Raw genomic sequence first — 24627 nt, forward strand, 5'->3', positions numbered from 1 at the left:
GCTAATCCAAACAAAAAGGTTACTGTTTATACTGATCAGCATTACACTTCCTTTTCAAAATTTACTAGAACTGGGCAAAAAGTATAACAAATTTATACAACTTAGTAATTGTACAAACCATTAATTTAGCAAGATGATATTGGTTACAGTCACCAGAATGAAGACTCACACTGTTCACTGCCACTTCCGTGAAAAGATCAGATAAATAAGAAGTCACTGGCTCAAAGTCACAACAGAAGCTATTTAAACTTTACATACAACAGCAAAGGTCAATCTTCCACAACAGTACTGCAGACACAACCACTCAGAGGCTCTCCACGCTGCCACGGCATTACTGGAATGTTCTTCAGGGTCCATCTTCTCTCTCCAAGACCAACACTTGAACCATTAGATGTAATATAAAATAAGGAGTTCTTTATTATTTATATAAAACTTGTACATTAAAAACAATTAAGATTCAACAATTCCACGGACCCCGAGGAAGCTAAGAGCTTCTGTGGGTCTACCGAGGAGCCCTGTGTGAACGTTTCAGTCACCAACCTCCTGGCCACAGGAATGAAGCAGACTCCTCTGGGGCCATTCACGTGGCCACCTCGTGGGCTCTGAAAGCTATTCCCCTTTCATTGGGCTCCACAAGCACGCCAGGGTTTCCTGGTGACATTAAAGGGGACTACCTTCTCTGGTCCAAGTTTAAAATGTTTGATCAGTGCACAAGTTGATTTTTATTTATGTCTTAAACACTTTCAATAAACTCCTAGGATAAGAAGCTTTTATTACAACATATACAGATCTGATACAGTTCTTTACAAAAAACCACCTAGATTTTTCTGCTCAATAAATTTAAGTGTCTTTTAAGAATTAAAGTTGGCTTAGAGAAATGCTGTTTTTCTTTCAAACTTGTTTTCCACCCTCTGAGCTCTGAGAGGTCAGACTTTTGAGTTCTTGATAAAGAGAGCCACCTGTGTCTAAGCAGTATTTATTAAGAGCCCTGGTATCTGTAACGAAGAAGGCAAAACTCTGTTTCTTAAAGCCTTAGGCTAGCAAATATGTTCTAGCAATCTAGACCAACATCTATACTTAGACAAGCAGCCTCTCTGAACAAATAGCCTGCTGAAATTAATGCGGTGATTTGTTTTCTTGACAGAGAAGGATTTAGCACTGCTTAGCACATAATTCAGTAGTTTGGGAAAAAAAGTAATTCTTCCCTTGAAGAAAGCAGGTCCTTTTCTGAAGAATCACAACGGCTACCCCATAAAGAAATCAAAATAGACCAGCACCAAATGAAGTATTAGTTTACAAAAAAATAAACTTAGCTCTTATTTCTTACAGTTCTATAACCCAGACTTAATAAATTAACTATGAAATCAGCTTGTCAGCTACAGTGTAATTTAAAAATCCATTTTCAACCATGGGGGGAAGGGAGGATGAAGAGGAGGGTCAATCTCACACTGATCATCATGAACTCCATGGATGTCAACACTTTTGGCCAGCTTGTATTCTCTTTCAGAAGTGAGCTGTAGATTACCATCTGTGAGGATTTAAAGCACGGTATCCATGTTCAGATCTTTCCAGAGAGCACGGCATGTAAAACACTACACTATTTTCAGATCTGAGAAATCTGCATAGAAAGAAGGATCCCAGACCTTTCTGAAAGAGCCAAAAACCAAGTAGTCGTCTCACAGATCATGTCTATTCATCCTCAACACAACACCGCATTGAGCTTTTTAATTCACAGATTTTATGTTAGTCCTTTAGAACCCAATGCCCACGTTTCAGTTCAGAGCTGTCGGGCTATTCAAGCAGCCTTCTTAGCGCAAGTTCCTTGGAGGTCTTGTAAATTTATCTTTGACCTATGACAGAAAAAGACAGGAGATATACAAAATATCAAGGGTATAGAATTTTTTTTTTTAAGGGTATAGAATTTTAAGTTAGAACTATTCTATCTGTATAGTAGGGTTTTGTATGTGTATCTTAAGTATAGAGGAAACACATTAAATAAATCTTTTAAGTTTTACCTGTTGTGAATCATGTGACTTTTGACGAGATGTCCGGCTGCCAACGCTGCCATCAGTGACAACTCCCCAGCCATCACTGTACCGCACACGATCCTGGCAAGCTGCCGGGCATTCTCCCCAGGATTGTCCTTGCACGCTCCTTGAACACCTAGCATCTGCAGCCAGGGAGAGACACAGCAGGACTCAAAGTTATGGCAACAACTTCCTTTTCTACCAACTGAAATAAGAACTACGACTGCATCAGAACAGAACCTGACTCCATTGGAAGGACTCAATTTCCAAGATTTGATAGCCGGTACTGGCAATAACATACACTGCAGTGAACATAACATCCACAGCCTGGTTTGCAGGGGCACGTATTCAGAGGACATGAACATTTATTTGCTCTCTTAATCTGCTTTCTCAATGTACTAAACATATGCCTCAACATGCTTACTTGGACACACCAGGTTCGGCTGGTGAGAAGCAAAAGAATGAAAAGACCAGCTAAAATACAGATGAGTGAGAAGTGCTGTTAGGCAGAAATAAAGAACCCCAGCGAGTCAGAACTAGGCTGGAAGTCCCCAGACTGTGGGGCTGAGGTGTCATACCTGTAAACAGGCTTGCTGAGGGAGCAGGTTGGTGCCACCGCCCACGGTTCCTATTTCTATAGACGGCATGGTGCAACTGATATACAAATCTTCATTTGTGGGACCACTTGCTTCCATTAAAGTAATACAGTTTGAACTGCCAACATTCTGTGCTGCATCCTGAAAAAAATAAAAATGAAGAGTATAAAACTTCTCTCACTTAGAAGTACAAGAGAGAAGTCGAGACGGGAGCCCTCACCTGTCCACAGGCAATGTAGATGGCAGTCACGATGTTTGCCGCGTGGGCATTGTAGCCTCCGATACTCCCGGCCATTGCAGAGCCTACCAGATTCTTATTAATGTTGACCTCAATCATAGCTTCTGTGGTAGTCTTTAATACCTAGCAGACAGAGTTGTGCACATTTTACATGTTCTCCTGGAAGATTCAGGGCATGTTACCCAGATCTGTCTTTTTCAGTAAAGCAAGAGAGTTTAGATATGGCCCTGTTGATGCCTTGTCCTCAATACACTACCAGCCCAGCGTGCTCATGTGAATGCCCCACACGCATGGGCAAGATACAACAGCCATCTTTAACATCAAGCATATGCCCATATATTCAACTTTACTTAGAACTTTAGAATCCTTTCCCCGATTTTTAACCCAATGAAAGACTGACAAAATAAATCATCCAGTCACTCACTTCTCTGACAACCTTGGCTGGAATGACAGCTTCACAAACCACAGACTTTCCTCTTCCCTCTATCCAATTTATAGCAGCAGGTTTCTTGTCAGTACAGTAGTTACCACTAACTGCTAGAATCTGCATTTCAGGAAAATGCTCATGAAGTTTTGAAAGTGCCTTCTCTGTGCCCTGTCAACAGCACAACAAAATTAAAATGCACAAAGTTATTATAGATCAGAGGCTTTATTTGCATCTAATAACACTAATGAAGTACAGTAACTATAATATTTCTAAATACAATAAATATACTTCAAAAAAAGTGAGCATAAAACAACAGCAGCTTTATTAGCCATCACAGTGATGAATTTCTTAGGTATAGACTTCTAAGGTTTCTAGGAATAAAAACAAAGTTCTTTGTAGTTCCTGATGAACGAGGACGTAAATGAAAACATAATGAGAATATGAGAATGGGAGAAGATATCTACAAAGGATTTATCAGATAAAGGGCTAGTATAAAAAATCTATAAAGAACTTACCAAACTCAACACCCAAAAAACAAATAATCTTATCAATAAATGGGCAGAGGACATGAACAGACATTTCTCCACAGACGACATAGACATGGCCAACAAACACATGAGAAAACGCTCCTCATCACTTGGTTTCAGGGAAATACAAATCAAAACCACGATGAGATCCCACCTCACACCAGTGAGAATGGCTAAAATGAACTCAGGAAACAACAGATGTCGGGCGAGGATGAGAAAAGGGGAACCCTCTTGCACTGTTGGTGGGAATGCTAACTGGTGCAGTCACTCTGGAGAACAGTATGGAGCTTCCTCAAAAAGTTGAAAATAGAGCTACCCTATGACCCAGCAATTGAACTAAGCATTGATCCAAAGGATACAAACAGGGATTCAAAGGAGCAGCTACACCCCAATGTTTACCACAACAATGTCCACAACAGGCAAAGTATGGAAAGAGCCCAGATGTCCGACAGATGAATGGATAAACAAGTGGTATTACTCAGCCATCAGAAAGCATGAAATCTTGCCATTTGCAACAATGTAGATGGAACTAGAGGGTATTATGCTAATCGAGATAAACCAGAGAAAAACAAATACTGTATGATTTCGCTCATATATGGAATTTAAGAAACAAAACTGCTGAACATAGGGGAAGGGAGGGAAAAATAAATGAGATGAAAACAGGGAGGCAAACCATAAGAGAACACTGAACTCTAGGAAACAGAGGGTTGCTGGAGGGAAGGTGCAGGGGGAGGGGTAAGGGGTGATGGGCATTAACGAGGGCACCTGATGTAGTGAGCACTGGATGTTATATGCAACTGATGAATCACTAAATTCTACCCCTGAAGCTAATAATATACTCTATGTTAAATAAATTGATTATAAATTTAAAAGTTTTTAATTTAACTAAATTTAAAAATGAATTTAAAAATACTCAGTGAGGATATAATACTCATAATCATGTCACTGGGAGTAACTCAACCCATGATCAACATGTAATAAATTCCTTCTTCTAGTTATTCACATGTTACCTAAAAGCCCAAGTTACCAAGTCAATAAAGAGGAGTCAGACATAAAAGCAAATCCTGTTGTAAATGAAAGTCATTGGAAAAATGACTTACAAAAATGTAAACAAGACTTCCAATTAAATGACGTTAATTCAATCAATAACTCGTACCTCAATAACCAAAATACTTACTGGCGATTTTTAAAAAATGTGTTTTGTGGTAAAATACATGTGACCTGGAACTTACCCTCTTAACTATCTTCAAGTGTACAGGTAAGTAGTGTAAAGTACATTCACACTGTAGTGCACCCCATCTCCAGAACTCTTTTCATCTTAAAAAACAAACTCCAAACCCATTAAACAGCAACTCCCTATTTCCTTTTCTCTTCCCCACTTCTTTCTGTCTCTATGAATTGAACTAATCTAGGTGCCTCATTAGTATGAATTTACTTAGCGTTTGGTCTTTTTTGTTAACCAGATTATTTAACTTAGCAAGTGATCCTCAAAAGTTCATTTAGCATATATCAGATTTTCCTATTTTAATAATGGGGTTTAAAAACATCCCATTATATGTACATACTACATTTTATTTATCCATTCATCTGTCCATGAACACTTGGGTTGCTTCTACCTTTAGGCTATTGTGAATAATGCTGCCATGAACATGGGTGTGCAAATAAGTCTCTGAAACTCTCCATTCTTCTGGGTAAATACCCAGAAGTGGATTTGCTGGATCATAATTCTATTTTTAATTTTTTAAGGAACCACTCTACTGCTTTTTGGCAACTTTTAAAACCTATGTATTTAGTCATTCTTTCTCTTTCAGAACAGTCCTTATATACAGGTAAACCACAAAATAAATCTTGCTAACCTAATGGACTTTAACACTTCACATTTGTGAATATTTGTAAATAACAAATATCAGTAGAATAAAATGTAAACCATACAGTCTTCTTATGGGGAGATAATTAAAATAAATGGACTATACACATGAACTTGGCCTCTGACATACACGTCTTGAGGTCTCTCAAAGAGGTGAGCTTTCAAGGTTTATAGGACCACGTTAAGAAGCACTAACCCCAAGATTCTTCTCAGCCTTCTGAATAGACCCAGAGCATATATAATGCCAAGTTTAAACATATCAAATACAAACACTGGTCAAGAAATGCCTGATGAGTTATATGAATCAGTATTTAGCTTTCAATAAAAATCTTTCAATCAAGTAATCATTTGAGTAAGTAGTACAGGTACATGACACAAAATTTAAAAATATAGGAGGACATAAACTGTAAGTCTGCTCCCCACTCTTATCTCCCTGACACCAGTTCCCCTCCCCTGGGTCAATCGTCTTGCAAGTTCTACTTTAGTCTATCCAGGCTCACCTTTGAAATCATGTTCATCCCCATTGCATCACCTGACCTGGACTGGAAACGGATATAAAGATTGCGACCAGCCATACTCATATGAAGTTTCTGCAGACGTGCAAATCTGTAACCAAAACCAAATATTTTTTTGATTTGTTGAGAAGATGGAAGTTACCTTAAAAATCTAGTTCCATTGATTTATTTTACACATAAGAGAATGCTCATGGAGATTACTTATTTTCTTCTTTAACTAACATTATGTTAGAACACTAATTCAACTGTCTCATACGCCCACCACACGAAGGGAAAGCTGCTGCACTCAGCCATCAGCATACACAAACTTTAAAAGTCAAAAAATAAATAAACAAACAAACAAACATATAAACTTGAACTAAATGGAGCTATCAATGGGGTGCCTGGGCGGCTCAGTTGGTTAAGCGTCCAACTCTTGACTTTCGCTCAGGTCATGACTGGGGGATCTCAGCCTCACACATCAGGCTCCATGAACTGTGAAGCCTGCTTGAGATTCTCTCTCTCCTCCTTCTGCCCCTCCCCTCACTCATACACGCACCCTCTCTCTAAAAAAAAATAATAATAAAATGAAGCTAACATTTGTACTGATTATGTTACTTTATAAATTAATTTTCTGTATTCAAAGTAAATCTACTATCCAGATATTTACTTCTATCCTGCTTGGAAAATCTTTTTTTTTCAGGCAATTCCTCCCTATGGCAATTCTAAGTCAAAACTCATCTAGGACAAAGTAACAGTCTAATCAAAGTGAGCTTTGTAACACCAACACACAAAGAGACTAGCTCACGCTATTTTTTTCTATCTACTCGTATGGATTCATTTGAATCAACATTATGCCCCCACCGACATCCCCGTAAACCAACCACAAATATTACTCATTTTGCTTTTTTTTTTTTTTACTCATTTTGAATAAACGGTCTTAAAGGTAATATTTTGTTATGTGACCTGAAGCAGGCAGTATGTTAACAGGCTAACAGTTAGGTTTAGCAATCACAGAGGAGAACACTGACTCTGAAATAAACATAAATGCATATATAAACCCACACACATACCTGCTGGTACTGTCAAAAGCCTCCTTTATCACTGTGAACCCTTCAGGTGTCTCAAGCCAGGCCTTCACTTCTGCAGAGTCACAAGCACGGGGAAGACGTACCACCGGGCCACGAGTCATCCCATCTGCAAGGATTCGACTACTGGCACCTCCACCAAGCTACACAGAGGATGTTACAGAAGGACATGTTAATCCTGCAAACACTTCTGCTTGTCCCAAAAGGTGTCCTTGATTGTCCCCAATCTTTTCTCATTGCCTAGCTTAAGGGCATATCATAAAAGAGGCAAATATATAAATGCCAACTTACACCTATTGCTCTGCAGCCTCTATTAGTGCTGGCCACGAGACAACCTTCTGTTGTGGCCATTGGAACCTGAAATTCTTTTCCATCCAAGCACAGAGGCCCTGCCACTCCAACAGGGATGGGCATATATCCAATAACATTTTCACAACAAGCTCCCATCACCTAAAAGGTAAAATTTGGCACCAAGTGAAAATCTGTTATTGCAAACAGCTCATTATCAATAACTGTCTTCAAACTTAAACCTTTAGCATATTTGTCTTTTATTTACTCTTTTTTTAAAAAGATTTTATTTATTTATTTTGAGGGGTTGGTGCAAGAGAATCTCAAGCAGACTCCCTGCTGAGCTTGGAGCCAACTCAGGGCTTTACCTCATGACCTTGAGATCACCACCAGAGCTGAAACCAAGAGTTGGATGCTCAAACAAGTGAGCCACCCAGGCGCCCCTTTTATTATTCTTTAAAAGTATTTAAAAGTACTAAAATCGCAGAGTAATAACTACAAATAACAGGAAAAGTATTTTTAGTTTCTAGAATCCATAATCATTAGCAGAATACAAAACTATAGTAAAATGATTTTTTAAAAAGTTTTATAAAATGATGTACATGGGGGCACCTGGGTGGCTCAGCCAGTTAAGCGTCCACCTTTGGCTCAGATCATGATCCCAGAGTCCAGGGATCCAGTTCCATGCATCCCACGCATTTGGGCTCTCTGCTCAGCAGGGAGCATACTTCTCCTTCTCCCTCTGCCTGCTGCCCCCGCTGCTTGTGCTGTCAAATAAATAAATAAAATCTTAAAAAAAAAAAAACGATGTACATATAAAAGACTAATCAAGAAAAACTAAAAAAAGCTGAAGAAGAAAGCTGAAGAGTAAAGCTAAAAGACTAAAAAGCTACAAAGCAAACTTTCTCAAAACAAGAAAACAACATACCAAGGAGTAATTATAGTCCCTGTACGGTAGATACTGGAGAGAAGAAGGCTCTGGAAGTTTTCTGGAAAGCAACTGTCGGCGAATAGATACACCTCGTTCATGGGTTTCCATCAGAGTTTCCAACTTATAAGCTGGGATATGCTTAGCATTGACTAATTGGATGATCTCTGCATCACTAAGGAATTTTGCACCTTTCTAAAGAAATGCAAAAAAAGGGGAGGGGAGGAGTTGGTGTGAGGAGGACAAAAACCTTGAAGTGCATTTCATATTCTTCATAATAAAGGCATTTAATACAAACAACACTCTCAGTAGAGGAGAACCCAAAAAACATTTCTGAAGGAGATGATTTGAATAGAAATAATATCAAAATGAAAGCAAATTCTTTCTAAAAATGACACTAAACAAATGTAAAACCAAAGCAATAAATTTTGCAAAAGTTCGTAAAAAAATAAATTCAAACTTAAGATTTCAATGCTCCCCCCCAAGTTGTGTTAACTCTGTATATAGCAAGACAATTCAAGTATCACTACGCACATCAATAGGAATGAGGGAAAGTGAAAGAAAAACAAACCTGATGCTACTCTCACTCACGTGCACATAAATTAAGAATGAACCACATTAAGCAGATACGACAAAAACAATATTCACATTAAAGCCTGATTGGACTCATACGGTCATGGAGACAGAACACTCACTCACACGTCACAAAGGAAAACAAGCTTTTTCGTGGGCATCAAGCTTACTTTAAAAGCAAATTAAAAACAAAAAAAAACTTTCTTCAGTTTTTGAAGCTTGTTTTTGAGTTAAACCTTTTCTAGGTCCCAAAACACTCAAGAATAGTGTAGTGGCTTGTCTCTCTGGCAAACAGTAATAAAGTACAAAGAGCATTGACCTCGAGCCAGTAAATCTTGGGACTCTTGATCTTAGCTTTCCATTTCCTAAGTGTATTACTTTGGGAAAGTAAGCTTCCTGGAGCCTCAGCTTTCTCTTTCTCATCTGAAAAATGGAGATAATTCCAACTATCTCACAAGGTTGTGGGAAATAAATAAATAATTTACTACCTGTAAACCACACAACACAATGCCCGGAACTTAACAGGTACTCGATAGCTATAATTTCTTTCCTTCCTCTAATAAATAAATAAATAAATAAATAAAACTCCTTTTCTTAGGAAAGATATAAAGCTTGAGTTAATTTTATTTTCCTCACCTCTGCATTCCCAAGTATCTGTAGACATTCTTCATTAGGCCGAGGCTCCATGGGAAGTTCAATTTCAGGTTCCTGTGTCTCTAGTTCCACCGAAGTATCAAGTAAGGAGGAGTTACCAACCACAAATGTAGCTCTGCTTGAGGTGTCAGTTTCTGCCACAAAGGGTTTTATGACCTCAACTGTTCAAGAGATCGAAAGAAATCTCACAACATGGAACATAGGTTTTGTTTTGTTTTTCCTTTCCCCCACCACACGTTGGAGACCTTGAGCCTTGTCCCAGGAGACCGTAGGAAGGATCTGAACATAAGTTTTAAAATGAACTCAACTTCTTGACAAATCAAGTGAAATAAAACAAACGAGAAATCACCTTTTCTTTCTCTGTTTATCCTTGTCTCCTCCTCTGCTGCATGGACTTTGTGGCTATTCCTGACCAGCACAGGTTCACGTCTACAACAATCATCTGGGACTTTTTTTGGGGTCACTACAGGCGATGTGATAGGGTTTTTTAATGAGAGTGTAGATTCGGTCTCAGCTTGTTCAAAGAAGATATACTTGACAGCCAGAAGGAGAGCTAAACCTAGGGTAACAACTTGTTCAATATCCATGCTGATCATTCTAAATTAAGAAAAGCAAATTAAAATGTTATTACTCAGAAATAAGAAAGGCTCAGCCTAAACTTTTAGTAACACAGAGTGCTATGATTAATACACAACAAAGCAGGTCTCGGGGAACTTACTTGGAGAGATAAAACTGCCAAAGGGAAACACTTGGTTCAATTCTCTTGGACACATTTTCATCCAGTCCTAAAGAAACCCTGGAGTTTTCTGATGTACTGTTTTGAGGAGAAGGATCTGCTATCCAGCGACTATGGGCATGAACAAGAACCAAGCCTAGAGACTGAAATAAAAGGTCATGAATTATGTATCCTCTGCATGTCAACTTCTCATCCTTAGCATCTGGATAAGCAGACACTGTCTCCCATGGCTTCCCCTCAGCGTGAAAACCAAACCCTATACATACTTGCCCCATGACTAAGGCAATGGCCCCCTGAACTACTGAAAACATTGCAAACAATGGGTTTTCAAAGAGACGTCAAGTAGAGGAACTTGAAAAATCTGTTCAGAGGAGAGAGAGGAGGACCCTCAAATAAATGAGGCACAAGGAAAGAAAAAAGGTAGAGGAGCATCAATGAAAGAGACAAAAATTGCAGAAAGCTAATAGGAAGAAGAAAAAAAAGTCGAAAAGCAGAATATGACACTGGAACTAAAGATACTAAAGGAAGAAGAAAACTATATAGTTACCATAATCATCTTAACTCTCTGAGTAACAGGATTTGGTTTATTTTCTTCTTCTTCTAAAACTCGAGCAAAATGGCTCAGTTGCCAAATTGGACGACCCTCGCGGCTTTCCCGAGAAAGCTACAAAATAAACAAGTGTTATATTAGAAGGTATGGATTTTATTTATGTGAATGGATGTGATGAGAAACATTACTCTTCTGTTAATACCATAAGTAAGAACTGCTCTTACCTCTAAAACCAAGGAAACGCAAGCTGGGAAGAAAGTCATAAACACGAAGTAGTTGGCAAGAACTGACATACAGCCAAAGCAGCACATAATTTCAAGTTGACGCACCCCTGGTTAGAGAAAAATTAAATGTATAATTAGTACAGTACATGTATTTTTGATGCTGCATACATCACAGGGACTTTTCCTCTCAGTAGACAAATATGAGAAAATATTAGTATAATACGAAGCTCTTTGCTATCTCCTGGAAGAAGAATGAGGAACTCTGAGGTGATGCCAAGCCTTAGAGCACAGAAGGAATAGCTAGCTCCCTTAAGAAAGGAGAGCTGGTCTTCTCCATCATCTCCAACCCGCACATTGCCAGGCATGGCTGCTGTACTTCACATACATCTGATAATCCCCTTTCCCCACATGGTAGCACTCTGTTTTGAAAGAATAACAAGGCCAGGCTACACTAATGAGCAAACCTCCCATTGCTGGACCCAATTCCACTCTTTACCAGAAAAGCAATGCACCTGTGGACCAAAGACTCTTTATTAAACTTACTACCAGCTATGCCATTCCTGATACAGTACCGTAATATACTGTAGAGTACTACTCAACTCAAATTTCAATGTAACCTCTACTGTATCTATTTATGCTCTTATAATTTTAGTTAATTTCACTGACCTGTTAAAAAAATTAAATAAATGCAAAGGCAACTCAAGATCCAAAATTAACAAACATCCCACTACAAAATGTTTAAGTTACCTCTTGGTAAACTTCCCAAATAGAAGGTTAACAGATTACAGAGCTGAAAAAGACCTTCGACTACCAAAGCTTATTCCCTCAACATTACAAATAAACTTGAATATAAAACATATTTCTGATGCCACTCATATTAAAAATAAAAATATTTTGAAACGTAAATAAAAAGCTATTCCCTCTTATAAAACCAATGAGAATATAAAAAACTCAACAGAGTATTTTATTTTTGAATTATAATAGATCATTTGGCTAAATAACAGAAAACATATATTGTATTTTTCTTAAAATCCTACAGCATTGTATCAACTACAAAAAAAAATCTATGGCAATTACTCTCAAAAGTGGAAATTCAAGAGAAAGCACAACTATAACAACAAAAGCATTATTACCAGTACTTTAGAGAGTAGCCAAATGTAATCTTTTCAAACTTGAGACCACAGAAACAATACTTGACAGATGCTTTTACAACCTGGTTATCCAGTTTCCCTCTGCACAACAGCAACTACTGTTGTTGCCATATGCTCCCCTGTCATTCTTCCCCACTCCATCCCAGAACAGTCTCTCTGTGCCACTTTGCTACTACACAAAGAAACAGCATCAATCTATATACTTCCAAGTTAAGACTTCTTTCTTTTTAGTGGCTTTCCAAAGGGTTACTTCCTTGTTAATATGTTATACCTGTCTTTTTCTACCCTAAGCCAAATCCCTAATTATACCATTTCTGTATAGCTGTATATGCCTCCTAACTGGCTTCTCCAACTATAAATCTGTCTACTTCTCTGACTCAGCATGCTAAAATTCATCACCCTACTCTCCACATCAGTTTCAAATGAATAATCCTTGGTTTCATGGCCTACTACCAGTTTCTGACTAATCTTCTTCACCTTCCTATATACTCCTTTGTTTGAATAAAATCACATAGGTATGCTTTCACCCAATCAAAAACATTTTTCTTGATGGTGGTGGTGGTTATATAACTACCTTTGTCAAATCCAAGACTATACCTCAGAAGTAGATTTTAAGGAATGTTCATTTTGAAAAATATTTAAAATGCCTTCTTTGCTAAATGTTGAGAGATTTAAAAAAATAATAATAAATTTATGTTTCTCAGAAAGAAATATATTTAATATACTACCTAGTGAAGAGACCTCAACTAATAATGACAACTAACTACTTTCATCAAAACTAGATAATTTACTTTGAAAGAATGAAGCCCTTTAATGAGGACACTCAGATACCAGGAAACAGACTAGAATGGTAATTATAAAGAGTAGCTACCTGAGAAAGCCATAAAGTCTAGTCTTAATGATTAGGAAACCTTAACAACAGCATGATATATTCATTCTGGAAAATTTCCAAACCAGGCCACAATTTTTGTCCTACATAACAGAGTCCTATGTCTGATATTTAACATCTCTCAACTCTCCAATTAAAGATTAAGAAACATGTGTTGAGACTAATGCTAGGTACTCAGTAATACTGCATACCGTCTGATTAAATCTTCCAGAACAGCCTATTAGGTGGATCTAACATAGATCCGGCCCACTCCTGACTCTTGCACTATCTCCTACATGACAATTAAAACACAAGCAACCAAGTCACTAATTTAGTCTGGGCAATAGCAGGAGCTGGAAGGTGCTTTCCAGATGAGACCTAGAACACAATTTTGATTAAAACTAAACAAAAACCAAAAACAAACACTACAAAGTCATCAAAGCAATGGTGCATAGAAAGAGAAGGTAACAATAGTGAAAAATAAATTAGTAACCTGCTACTAAATTTTCACAAAAGCAGACAGACATAAGGTCAGATAAACCCACATACTCATTCAATTAAAACCTTTTAAGAATAACATCAGACTTTAAGAATTTAAGAATTAAGAATAATCAATGCAGTCTAAGATATTTTTCTTTCCCTTCATCTACAAACTTATTTCAAAATATATTAAAAGGGACTCCTGGGTGGCTTAGCGGTTTAGCGCCTGCCTTCAGCCCAGGGTGTGATCTCAGAGTCCCAGGATTGGACTGATGAGTCCCACATCAGGCTCCCTCCATGGGGCCTGCTTTTCCCTTTGCCTATGTCTCTACCTCTTTCTCTCTTTCTGTGTCTCTCATGAATAAATAAATAAAATCTTTAAAATATATATATATTAAAAATCGCTTACAAACCTGACATGGTACCAACTCCAATCACCAGACACTCTACAAGAGCATCAAGGGTGAACGTGGGACCTAAAATTGCCATTCCACGAGCAATATTTTCCCGTACTTCATCCTAAAAATACAGACGAAACATAGCAATGAGGGTAAGGTACAAAACAACTTTTACAAACGTTAGAGAGCATCCTAGGGCCTCCACTAAAATCTAATTTGCTATACGATGAGTAAAATAGACAATGTAAAACCACTAACAGGCATTCCAGATGTAAAGAATTAAGAAAAAGGTCATATACAGTGCCCTGCTTTTCCTTTCCACTGAGTGAGATGCGTCCTGGGAAGACTGCTTTGAGGCAGTGCATCATTCCTGCCAGTTAAGTACCTCATAATGAAATACTACAACATTTTATATTTGGCTACCACTGACAGTTCTTAGTTGCAAATTTTGTGAGACCTTCTTAATACTATGAAACCTAAACCATATTTTTGTCAACATGCTCAAGTGGTCAAGATATTCATCAAATACATCATCAAGGCAGAATTACACTCTGTTTTATTCTCAGGTACTTTGATGCAAGATTATTAAAAACTTTAGTTTATTAAACTTTAGTGACTCATGAACACTAAGATAAAACTTCAGATGGAAAATGTTGGTGTTAATACTAAAGTTTTAGAAATAAATCTACCAATGGAGACTCTCTTCCATTACATCCTGTCCTGTTCTGATAGTTTCAGTAGGTAGATGCTCTTACTTATCCAAAAGTCTTACTACTTTAATTTCTAAAGTCTTAGAGTAGGAAAATGGGGGAAGATTCCAAATTCCAGAAGCTATAGAATTATAATTAAGTTGTTAGGTTAATGGGACAGTTCTTAGGGCACCTAAAAAGACCATCTTAAGACTTGACAAACTAACTTAAAACTGTGGACAACTCCTGAATCTTGAACTAGGAAGAAACTACTAATGCTTCCTATTACTGTGAATAAACTGAAAAAAAAGGAGTATTATTAAATTCATATCTTAAAAATAATACTTACCTGTGAGTTGGAACTGAGAGCAAATTTTGCTAGAGCACTTGCTCTGGAAAGGTCAATCAGAAGTAGGAAGAAGGGTAAAGCTTCACTGGAAAAAAAATAAATAAATAAAGATGACCAGGTACATTTAATAGGAAAAAAATGTGGCTTAAAAATGCTTTCTAAAATAAAACAACCGCCTCATACTTTAGCATGTGTACCTTTTCTGCAGCCCAAAAGATACACCTTCTCCTGACTCCCCTTTGACATCCTCAAAGCTAAACATATGCATTGCTCAAAATATTTATGTTAAAAATGTAATATATACATATATATTTTTTAAGATTTTATTTACTTATTCATAAGAGACAGAGAGAGAGAGGCAGAGACACAGGCAGAAGGAGAAGCAGGCTCCCCACTAGGAGCATGATGGAGGACTCAATCCCGGAATTCCTGGATCACACCCTGAGCCTAAGGCAAACGCCCAACCGCTGAGGCACCCAGGCATCCCAAAATTGTAAATATATTTACACAGAAACACCTTTTGATAATCTGATAGCAAAATATCATCCTAAGTAAAAAATATATCTTTGAATTAGCATGGGGAAAAGAAGTGAAATATATTTAATTTTTTTCTTTAATCACTATTTATGGAAGGATAAACTGAACAAGCTTTCTGGAGACAGTTGGCAATAACAGCACTCTGAAAACTTACACAGCCATGGTCTCACTCCTAGAATATATCCTAAGATTGAATATGAACACAAGTTTAGCCACAGAGACATTCATCAGTGTTATTAATAGAGGAACTTAAATAACCTAACAATCTAATCCTAAAGCATTAATGAACTATAAGATATTATACAAGGGAATACTAGACAACCATTACAAATAATTAATTTAGCATTAAGAACATGCAAAGATGGTGAGAACTATTACTAGGCATAAAGAAGTTATAAAGGCATAAAGAAGTCATACGATCTCAGAATTTTTAAGCATAAAAAACATGAGAAAGGATATATACCAAAATGTTAAAAATTATTAGCATTAGCTAAATGAATGAATGAAAAATTTCCCCATATTTCTTATAAACTTTTGAAAACGTATATATTATAATACTGTATAGCTTGAGGAAGAACAGTTCTTAATAATATATATTCTGAAAAAAAAATATTTATCTTTTAAATACTTACTTCAAGCCTGTCAATTCTTTATCTAAGAAATGAATGACAACTGTACTGAACACAAAACTTGAAAAAATTGTGAAGAGGCCAGCAATACCTAAAATGACAAAATTCAAACTGAAAAAAATCATCCTTTGTTACAAAAATAACAACATACAGTCCTATAAAATATTCTGAAAGAAAGTATTATTTTCTCCAGATTCTTATGATCTCAAATATTAGGATGTTTACTTCCATAAGGAATCCACTGAATGCATGCAGTGCACAGTAAGCAATATCCATGTTTCCATATGTAGGATTTGAACAAAGAAAAATATGTACTTCCATAGCAAATTAAAAATTTGACGGAACAAAGAAGTTAAATGTATAAAATGATTACCCAAAATATATTTTGATCCAAGTTGACGTAAATTCTGGAACTGGAAGTAAATATACAGGATTGCTATGCATCGTGTTATTGTCAGAATTATAATATCACTGCTTAAAACATCCTATTGGAAGAGACAGAAAAAAGCAGCTTTACCTTTTAAAATAAGTAAGAATTTTTATTTTGTATGCATCACTAGTTTATAATATCACGATAATACAAATATAGGCACAAGTCAAATAAAAATATTAAATACGCAAATAAAAAATTAAACCCAATTTTTAGAAAATCCACTGTTTAAAGCCAATCATTTTTCTGTTAATCACTTTTAAAGCTATTATTTTCTCAAGTAAAGTCAATTACACTCATTTTATGCAGAAAAGGCAAAAAGCGTATTTCCAAACAAAAAGTAAATGGAAACTTGAGGTAAGTTCATGAATACTAAAGATAAAGATTTTATTTGTAATTTTTTTTTTTTTTAATTATTTATGATAGTCACAGAGAGAGAGAGGCAGAGACACAGACAGAGGGAGAAGCAGGCTCCATGCACCGGGAGCCTGATGTGGGATTCGATCCCGGGTCTCTAGGATCGCGCCCTGGGCCAAAGGCAGGCGCTAAACCGCTGCGCCACCCAGGGATCCCTGTAATTTTTTTTTTTATTATAGGGTCACCAAGAGGAAGATACTCTTCAGAAACTGAAAATGTGATTTAATTAATTTCACAAACCTCTTCAAACTTTGGACACTCATAATTCCAACCACAGATCTTATCGTTACCAGTAAACATGTTCATGGACATCATACAGATGGTCAGTGTCACTGTCCCCACTATTACTTCCCAAGGATGGGAGGCCACAAAAAGGCCGTGCATTCGGAAAAGTCTTGACAACATTGTAGCTACAGAATCCTTGGATCCTGGAAGGAATAAAGTGTGAATATTTAGTACAAAGCTCACTGTATTTTTAGGAAAAGATTTTAAGATTTTGCATTGTAAACCCTGCTTTTGTAGGCACAGTATCTTATATATATGAATAATACTCTTTGATAGTGTTCCTTATTAGTTATGGAAAATAATTACAAAATTAAAATAAGAGGACTCTGATATTACTTTTTTACTCACAAAACTTAAATCCTCTATTAGTCACTAGCAACCAACTTAAAAACTAGCTATTTCTTACAAGTTGTATGAATTTAAGCATTTATGATGAAACCAAATAAATTTCTCAGCCCACAACATTATCTGAGCCAAGGAGGACAGCAATAAAGCAGAAAAAAGAAGTGAGAAACAAATACTCGCATTTGTTTTCTAATTACCATTATCCTGGTATAAAATGCCCACGAGCACCCTCTATATTCTCCACATTCTGGTTACCCAAAAGGCAAATACCAATCTACATGTTAAGTATCCTCCTCAAAAGCAGGGGTCCATTACACTTTTCCATACCAGCTAATATATGGCATAATGTTAGTAGCAAAAGGTTGTTTAATAAAACTTCCTACTGCTGTTTTCACCAGAGAAAGTCTTTCTCCAAATTTTACAGCTAATAAAATGCCACAACAGTACTGGAAGAAGAGGATGGCTGGCCAAAATGGGTATCTATTACATTCAAAAATTCCCCACAGACCATACAGGTAATTTTTTTTTAAATTTATTTGAAAGAAAGAGAGAGAGCGCACACACAGGAGGAGGGGCAGAGAGAGAGAAAAATCCCAAGCAGACTCCCTGCTGGGCACGGAGCCTGGCATTGGGCTTGATCCCAGGACCCTGAGATCACACCACCTGAGCTGAAATCAAGAACTGGATGTTTAACCAACTGAGCCACCTAGGCGCCCTTGGAGAATAATTCTGATCTAACGACCACCAGAACTAAACTTTCCCGTGTCTGTTGGCTAAATTACAATAATTTCGATATTCTGATTTAAAAAAAAAAAACCTGATATAGCCACTGGTCGCTAATACAGGAACATGTAAGCCTTCTTATACTAAATTTAATGCTTACAATAAGCATATTTAACTACCCATAGAAATCTATTTCAAATTAAGGTTTAGGGGATCCCTGGGTGGCTCAGCGGTTTAGCACCGCCTTCAGATCAGGGCGTGATACCGGAGACCCGGGATCGAGTCACCCGTCAGGCTCCCTGCATGGAGCCTGCTTCTCCCTCTGCCTGTGTCTCTGCCTCTCTCTCTCTCTCTGTCTCTCATGAATAAAAAAATAAAATCTTTAAAAAAAAAAAAAAGGTTTAAAAAGTAAGGCTACTGATTTGACACACTAGCAGGAATTCTGATGAATCTTATGTTTGTGGTAATAACTATGAAAATGACTCACTTAACTGAAAACAGAAAATTAAAGGCAACAAATGAAGAAAAGAAAGTTAATTATTCTATCTAAAGGGTTAAGGGAAAGAAAATAAGAGTAGCTTTTAGGAACCAAAGCAATTCCTGAGCATCATCCCCCCACTGTGTCACCTGATATGCTCCCCATTTCAGCTGCACCAGGCCAGGGACAGCTGGCTTTCCCATTGCAGGTGACAATCTTTCATTGGATCAATTGAATCATGAAATCAATTTTGTAAGAACATTGTTTAATAAAATAAAATAGAAAAAAATAGCTGTAGGTAAGACTTTAGTATGGGTAGATATCATTTCTTGAAACTTGATGTTCAACTATACATACATAGTTGAGTGTATATAGTTCCAATATAACATATACTACTTACTGTGTGTCTCAATTTTAAAAGGCTGGCAGTCACTAATATCTATAAATGTGGCATGCATCTGCCTGTGCTTATTCGTGCTTTTCAACCCTCCTCCCTGAGTCTTGTTCCTCATTTTATCCTCCAGAACCTTGCACCCACATACAGCAGTTGCTCAACAAATACCTGCTTAATTAAAAATAAACTCATAAACTACAGTAACATGTATTTTATTGACCCATCTTAAAATACACCTAAAAATGACTTTAAGTCAACAAAAGATAAATATAACTGCCCACCTGCTAACACACACCTCCCCCCCACCCCACCCCCACCCCGTTTAAAGGCTGAATGCAGACCATTCAGGGAACATATTAAAGGAGAATGGGGTAGGGAAGAGAGGCTACAGTCTAAACACTGTTTTTGAAAGTGAATAACAAAAATAGTTTCTATTAAATGAGTAGAGACTCGGACTTAAAATAATGTAGAGTATGAGTCACATCTTAGATTTGAATCCTACTTCATTACAACCAAAAGCCTCATAATAGCCTAGATTTTCAGGATAGTTTTCTATCACATAATATCCTTCTTATATTTAAAAAACAAAAACTGTGCTCGCTTTAGCAGCACATATACTAAAATTAAAAACCAAAAACCAAAACCAAACTGGTCTAAAGGATCAACTAGTACTGATGTTCCAGAAAATGAATCAACTAAAAATACATATCAACACTAGATCAAAATGAGTCTCTAACATCCTCTCCCCGCCAAAAAAACTCTCAAAACTCTGAACTTAGAGTATTGCCTATTAAGTCAATGTATTCTTCAGTATTAAAAAGCTAATTCAATTGAATTAAAATCTGAGCTTGCTACCAGGAAGGCACCCCAATTTGATCACAAATTGGTTATCATGAACCCATAATTATATATTAGGCACATAATGTTGTCCCTTTAAATGATATCATGGTAGCATTGTCCATTCTGGTATCTGGTAGCACTGTCACTTCTTTCCTAGATATGAACTCATCTTTGCAACATTCAGAAAAAAAATTGCGTATGATCCTGTGAACCAGTCCCAAAAGCAGAGAAGCTCAACTATTTGGAATTACAAACTCAGTAAGAGGATGTATGAGGTGTGTCTAAAGCAACCATAATTGTACACCATCTCATCTTTCAGGAGCACCCTCCCCATTTCCCTGTGGTTATGCAAAGTATTTAAATGCCAAAGAATCTAGTCTTCCACCTTCATCAGCAGTTGCAAGTGGCATAAGCAGGCTACAGGACAGCACCTGCAAATTCAATGGACACTATTTAGGCCACGCTGAAGTAAAAACATTTTACTTTAAAAAAAAAAAAAAATCAAACTCAATAGGCAATGTATGCCCGGCTTACGCACACTGAAATAGGCCACAAACCTTTCACAGATCCTTCAAAAGTAAAGATGATTTAAATCCAATGGAATCCTCAAACTCCAATCCCGGATGTTACAGAAACCACCTACCATGGCCAAATGCAGAAAAGAATGCTTTGGCATCCACCTCCATCTCTCTCCTCCCACCTCGCACTCCTTTTGTGCCACACGTTCTAGTATTTGATTACACATCTTTCAAATTAATTGCTGTGTACATTTTCTCTGAAGCCAAGAACCATGTCTTACATTGAGTCATTTTTAGTTCCAACAGGATCTAGCATTCTGATGCTCAACCTAGTATCCTAGGGGGGAAAATCTTGCACTGGAAATCAGGAAACCTGGATTCTACACCCAATTCTATTACATGCTTGTGAGTAAGTCCTATCTTCATTTCTGTGAGTCACATCTCTATTCACTTACTAAGCTACAGCTCCAAAGTTATTTGACAAAGTATTAAGTGTAAAACCTTGGGAAACTGCTACTTCTGTGAGATTTTTTTTTTTTTTAAGGTCAAATTTCAAATACCTGCAATTGCATATGGGTCAACCTAAATAGTTACCGATGTGCAGGTAGTTAACCAAACGTGGCTTAAAAAGCACATCACACAAGAATAAAAAAGAGCGTGCGGCCTCCCATCACACGCTGCGTCCTGAAAGGCTCACGCCACGCGCGGCACTCGGTATGTTAACGATTCATCTTTGCACATTTTTTTTTTTAACCTTCACGTTACAAAATCCCATTTGTCCTCACTACCAAGTTTACCACAAATCCTGGAAAGCCACAACAAATCGGGTGGATCCCACCGTGCGTCAGGCCTTTGCCGGATCACCCCTAAACCAGAAAACGTCTTTCGCTGCGCGGGGAGCGGCAAACGCCGCATCCTCCGCCTTAGGAGGCTGAAGGCGCGACTACGGGGCCCGGCGGGAGCTGCCCGCGACCCTCCCCACGCGCCTGCACCCGCGCCCGGGACGCGGAAGCCCTCAGGCGGGGGGGCGGAGGGCGAGCGGGGCCCCGAAGTCCCCGGGCCAGCCTCCCCCGCGGACCCCGCCGGGGCGCCCACGTCCACGCCCTCGGGCCCCGACGGCGACCGCGGCCCGGCAGGAGGCCGCGCCTCAAGGACGCCTCCCGCCTGGCTCAGCGGGGCCGCCGCCCGGGGCCGGGGGAGAGCTGACCCCGCCGGCCCCGGCCCCGACCCCGGCCCTCCGGCCCTCCGGCCCCCCGGCCCTGACCCCGCCGCCGCCGCCGCCGCCGCCGCCGCCGCCGCCGCCTCACCTCCGGGTCCCACTGGAAGCTCCGGCCGTCTCAGCGACCGCGACGCGAAGCGGAAGGAACCTCCGCACACGCAGCCTCGGGCCGGCGCGGCCCGCGACCAATGAGCGAGGATCGTCCGATCGCCCCGCCAATGGCCGCGGCGCCGCTCGGCCTCCCGGCGCCGCGTCACGAGCCGTCGCCCTAACAACGCCCCGCGCTCCGCGGCGGCCGGGCAGCACCGCACCACCTCTCACCACGGGCCCGCCAGCCAATAGCCGGCCGCGCCCCGGGGCCGCCGCCTGCCGATTGGCCCGCGGGCCGCGGGGGCGCGAGCGTGCAAGCCGCGGCGAAGGCGATAGGGGGTCTGGCGGGTGGGGCGCCCGCGGCGGGGCCGGGGCGCTCGGGGGCGCTCGGGGGCGGGGGCGGGGGCGGCCCCGCGGACCGACGGCGACACACGGAGGGGCGACGAGGCGGAGCCGAAAAGCGACGGGGCGGCCGCGAGGTGCAGCCCCCCGAGGAGCGCCGGCCGCGCCGCTCCCCCCGCGCCCTCAGCCCCCCCCAGCGCCCTTCGTCTTCCCTCTGCCCCCCCGTGCCTCCCCGTACCCTACGTGCCCTCCATGCCCTCTGCCCCCCTCGTGCCCCCTGCGCCCTCCGCCCTTTCCGTGCCCCCCCGTGCCCTCAGTGCCCCCCGTGCCCTCAGCCCCCCCGTATCCCCCACGCGCCCTCCGCCTTCCCTCTGCCCCCTCCGCCCCCCCTCGTGCCTTCCGCGCCCTGAGCCCCCCCCGCGCCCTCCGCCCCCCCGTGCCCCCGTGCGCCCTCCGCCCCCTCCGTGACCCCCGTGCCCTCAGCCCCCCCGTACCCCCCCCGTGCCCTCTGCCTTCCCTCTGACCCCTCCGCCACCCCGTGCCCTCCATGCCCTCCACCCCCCTCATGCCTTCCGCGCCCTCAGCCCCCCCCGCGCCCTCCGCCCCCCCCGTGCCTCCCGCCCCCTCCGTGCCCCCCCTGCCCCCCCCGCGCCCTCCTCCTTCCCTCTGCCCCCTCCGACCCCCGTGCCCTCCCTGCCCTCCGCCCCCTCCGCCCCCCCGTGCCCTCCACCCCCTCCGTGCCCCCCGTGCCCTCAGCCCCCCCGTACCCCCCCCCGCGCCCTCCGCCTTCCCTCTGCCCCCTCCGCCCCCCGTGTCCCCGTGCCCCCCCTGCCCTCTGCCTTCCCTCTGCCCCCTCCGCCACTCCGTGCCCTCAGTGCCCCCCCCCCCCCCCCCGTGCCCTCCGCCTTCCCTCTGCCCCCTCCGCGGCCCGCCCGCCTCCTGTCTTGGAACAGATCGTGCCTGGGGCCTCCCGACAGTCCCCCGCCCTGAGGCTCTTCCCGCCATCCTGCCCCCTGGACCTGCCGCTGCAGCTGGGTCAAAGAACGTGACACCGCCAACGGGTCCCCACCCTCCATCTCCTGTGTTGGTCTCACCTCTCACCTGTATCAACCCTCCATTTCAGCCAAGAGAAACTGGCCTTTTTTTCAGTCACACTCAGGACCTTTTCACCCGTCTGCTAATGTTCTCTCTGTTTAATCTGGGCGCGCCTACCCATTTTAATTGTTGAAATTCTAACTTTCCTTTAAGGACCAATTCATTTGCCACCTCCTTTCCTTTATTTATTTATTTTTATAATAAATTTATTTTTTATTGGTGTTCAATTTGCCAACATACAGAATAACACCCAGTGCTCATCTCGTCAAGTGCCCCCCTCAGTGCCCCTCACCCAGTCACCCCCACCCCCCACCCACCTCCCCTTCCATCACCCCTAGTTCATTTCCCAGAGTTAGGAGTCTTTATGTTCTGTCTCCCTCTCTTGATATTTCCCACACATTTCTTCTCCCTTCTCTTCTATTCCCTTTCACTATTTTTTATATTCCCCAAATGAATGAGACCATATAATGTTTGTCCTTCTCCGATTGACTTATTTCACTCAGCATAATACCCTCCAGTTCCATCCACGTCGAAGCAAATGGTGGGTATTCGTCGTTTCTAATGGCTGAGGAATATTCCATTGTATACAGAAACCACATCTTTATCCATTCATCTTTCCATGGACACCGAGGCTCCTTCCACAGTTTGGCTATTGTGGACATTGATGCAATGAAACGCTGGGACACGTGCACTCCGATGTTTATAGCAGCAATGTCCTGATTCCCTTCAAACACATGTCGTTCCTCCCTGCTTTGAACGCTCATGTTTCCATAGTATTCTGTGCCTTGTCTTATATTATTATGTGGAAATTTCCTAAGAACGGGAATTATAATCCACTGAATTTTTAAAGCCCTATACTTTCTATAGTACTTAGAAGGTACTATATGCTCAGTAGGAGTTTTAATAAACTGTCATCTTGCTAAACTTTCATAATCCTTATAAAATAGATATCATTAACACCTAAAAAAAGTTAAGCAACTTGCTATATAGATCACATAGATAATAATTAGGAAAACTGGAATTTGAGCCCACATCTAAAGCTTAGGCTGATTCTTCTATATTTCACTGTTTCAGTATAGGACCTTTATTCACATCTCTTTACCTAATACTTTTGGGTGGCTCATTATATGCAA

The 24627-nt window shown here is 40.6% G+C and overlaps 2 protein-coding genes across 4 annotated transcripts; both read right to left on the bottom strand.

The window, feature by feature from the left end:
* Positions 1-47: 47 nt before the first annotated feature.
* HMGCR (3-hydroxy-3-methylglutaryl-CoA reductase) lies at positions 48-22210 on the bottom strand. Of its 3 annotated transcripts, XM_025437419.3 has the most exons (21): positions 22056-22159; positions 20616-20661; positions 17406-17593; positions 16692-16803; positions 16322-16409; positions 15153-15237; positions 14130-14235; positions 11218-11324; positions 10991-11107; positions 10426-10586; positions 10057-10304; positions 9690-9868; positions 8481-8675; positions 7556-7714; positions 7250-7407; positions 6183-6288; positions 3286-3456; positions 2844-2984; positions 2606-2764; positions 2016-2170; positions 48-1850 (listed from the first exon to the last, which is right to left on the bottom strand). In XM_025437419.3, exons 2-21 carry the CDS (start codon positions 20638-20640, stop codon positions 1796-1798), a joined length of 2715 nt encoding a protein of 904 aa, XP_025293204.1. In that variant the 5' UTR covers positions 20641-20661; positions 22056-22159; the 3' UTR covers positions 48-1795. The 3 variants fall into 3 exon arrangements, with proteins under 3 accessions (XP_025293204.1, XP_025293205.1, XP_025293203.2); XM_025437420.3 differs by lacking the exon at positions 20616-20661 and having other exon boundaries at positions 22056-22210; XM_025437418.3 differs by lacking the exons at positions 20616-20661; positions 22056-22159 and adding an exon at positions 19397-19532.
* On the bottom strand, positions 20788-23475 carry LOC125754670 (collagen alpha-2(I) chain-like). The gene is made up of 3 exons (XM_049107603.1): positions 23419-23475; positions 21546-22281; positions 20788-20869 (listed from the first exon to the last, which is right to left on the bottom strand). The coding sequence occupies exons 1-3, from the start codon at positions 23473-23475 to the stop codon at positions 20802-20804; spliced, it is 861 nt and encodes a 286-aa protein (XP_048963560.1). The 3' UTR covers positions 20788-20801.
* Positions 23476-24627: the final 1152 nt, after the last annotated feature.

This window comes from Canis lupus, chromosome 3 (genome assembly GCF_003254725.2).
Source record: "Canis lupus dingo isolate Sandy chromosome 3, ASM325472v2, whole genome shotgun sequence".
Classification (NCBI taxonomy): Eukaryota; Metazoa; Chordata; class Mammalia; order Carnivora; family Canidae; genus Canis; species Canis lupus.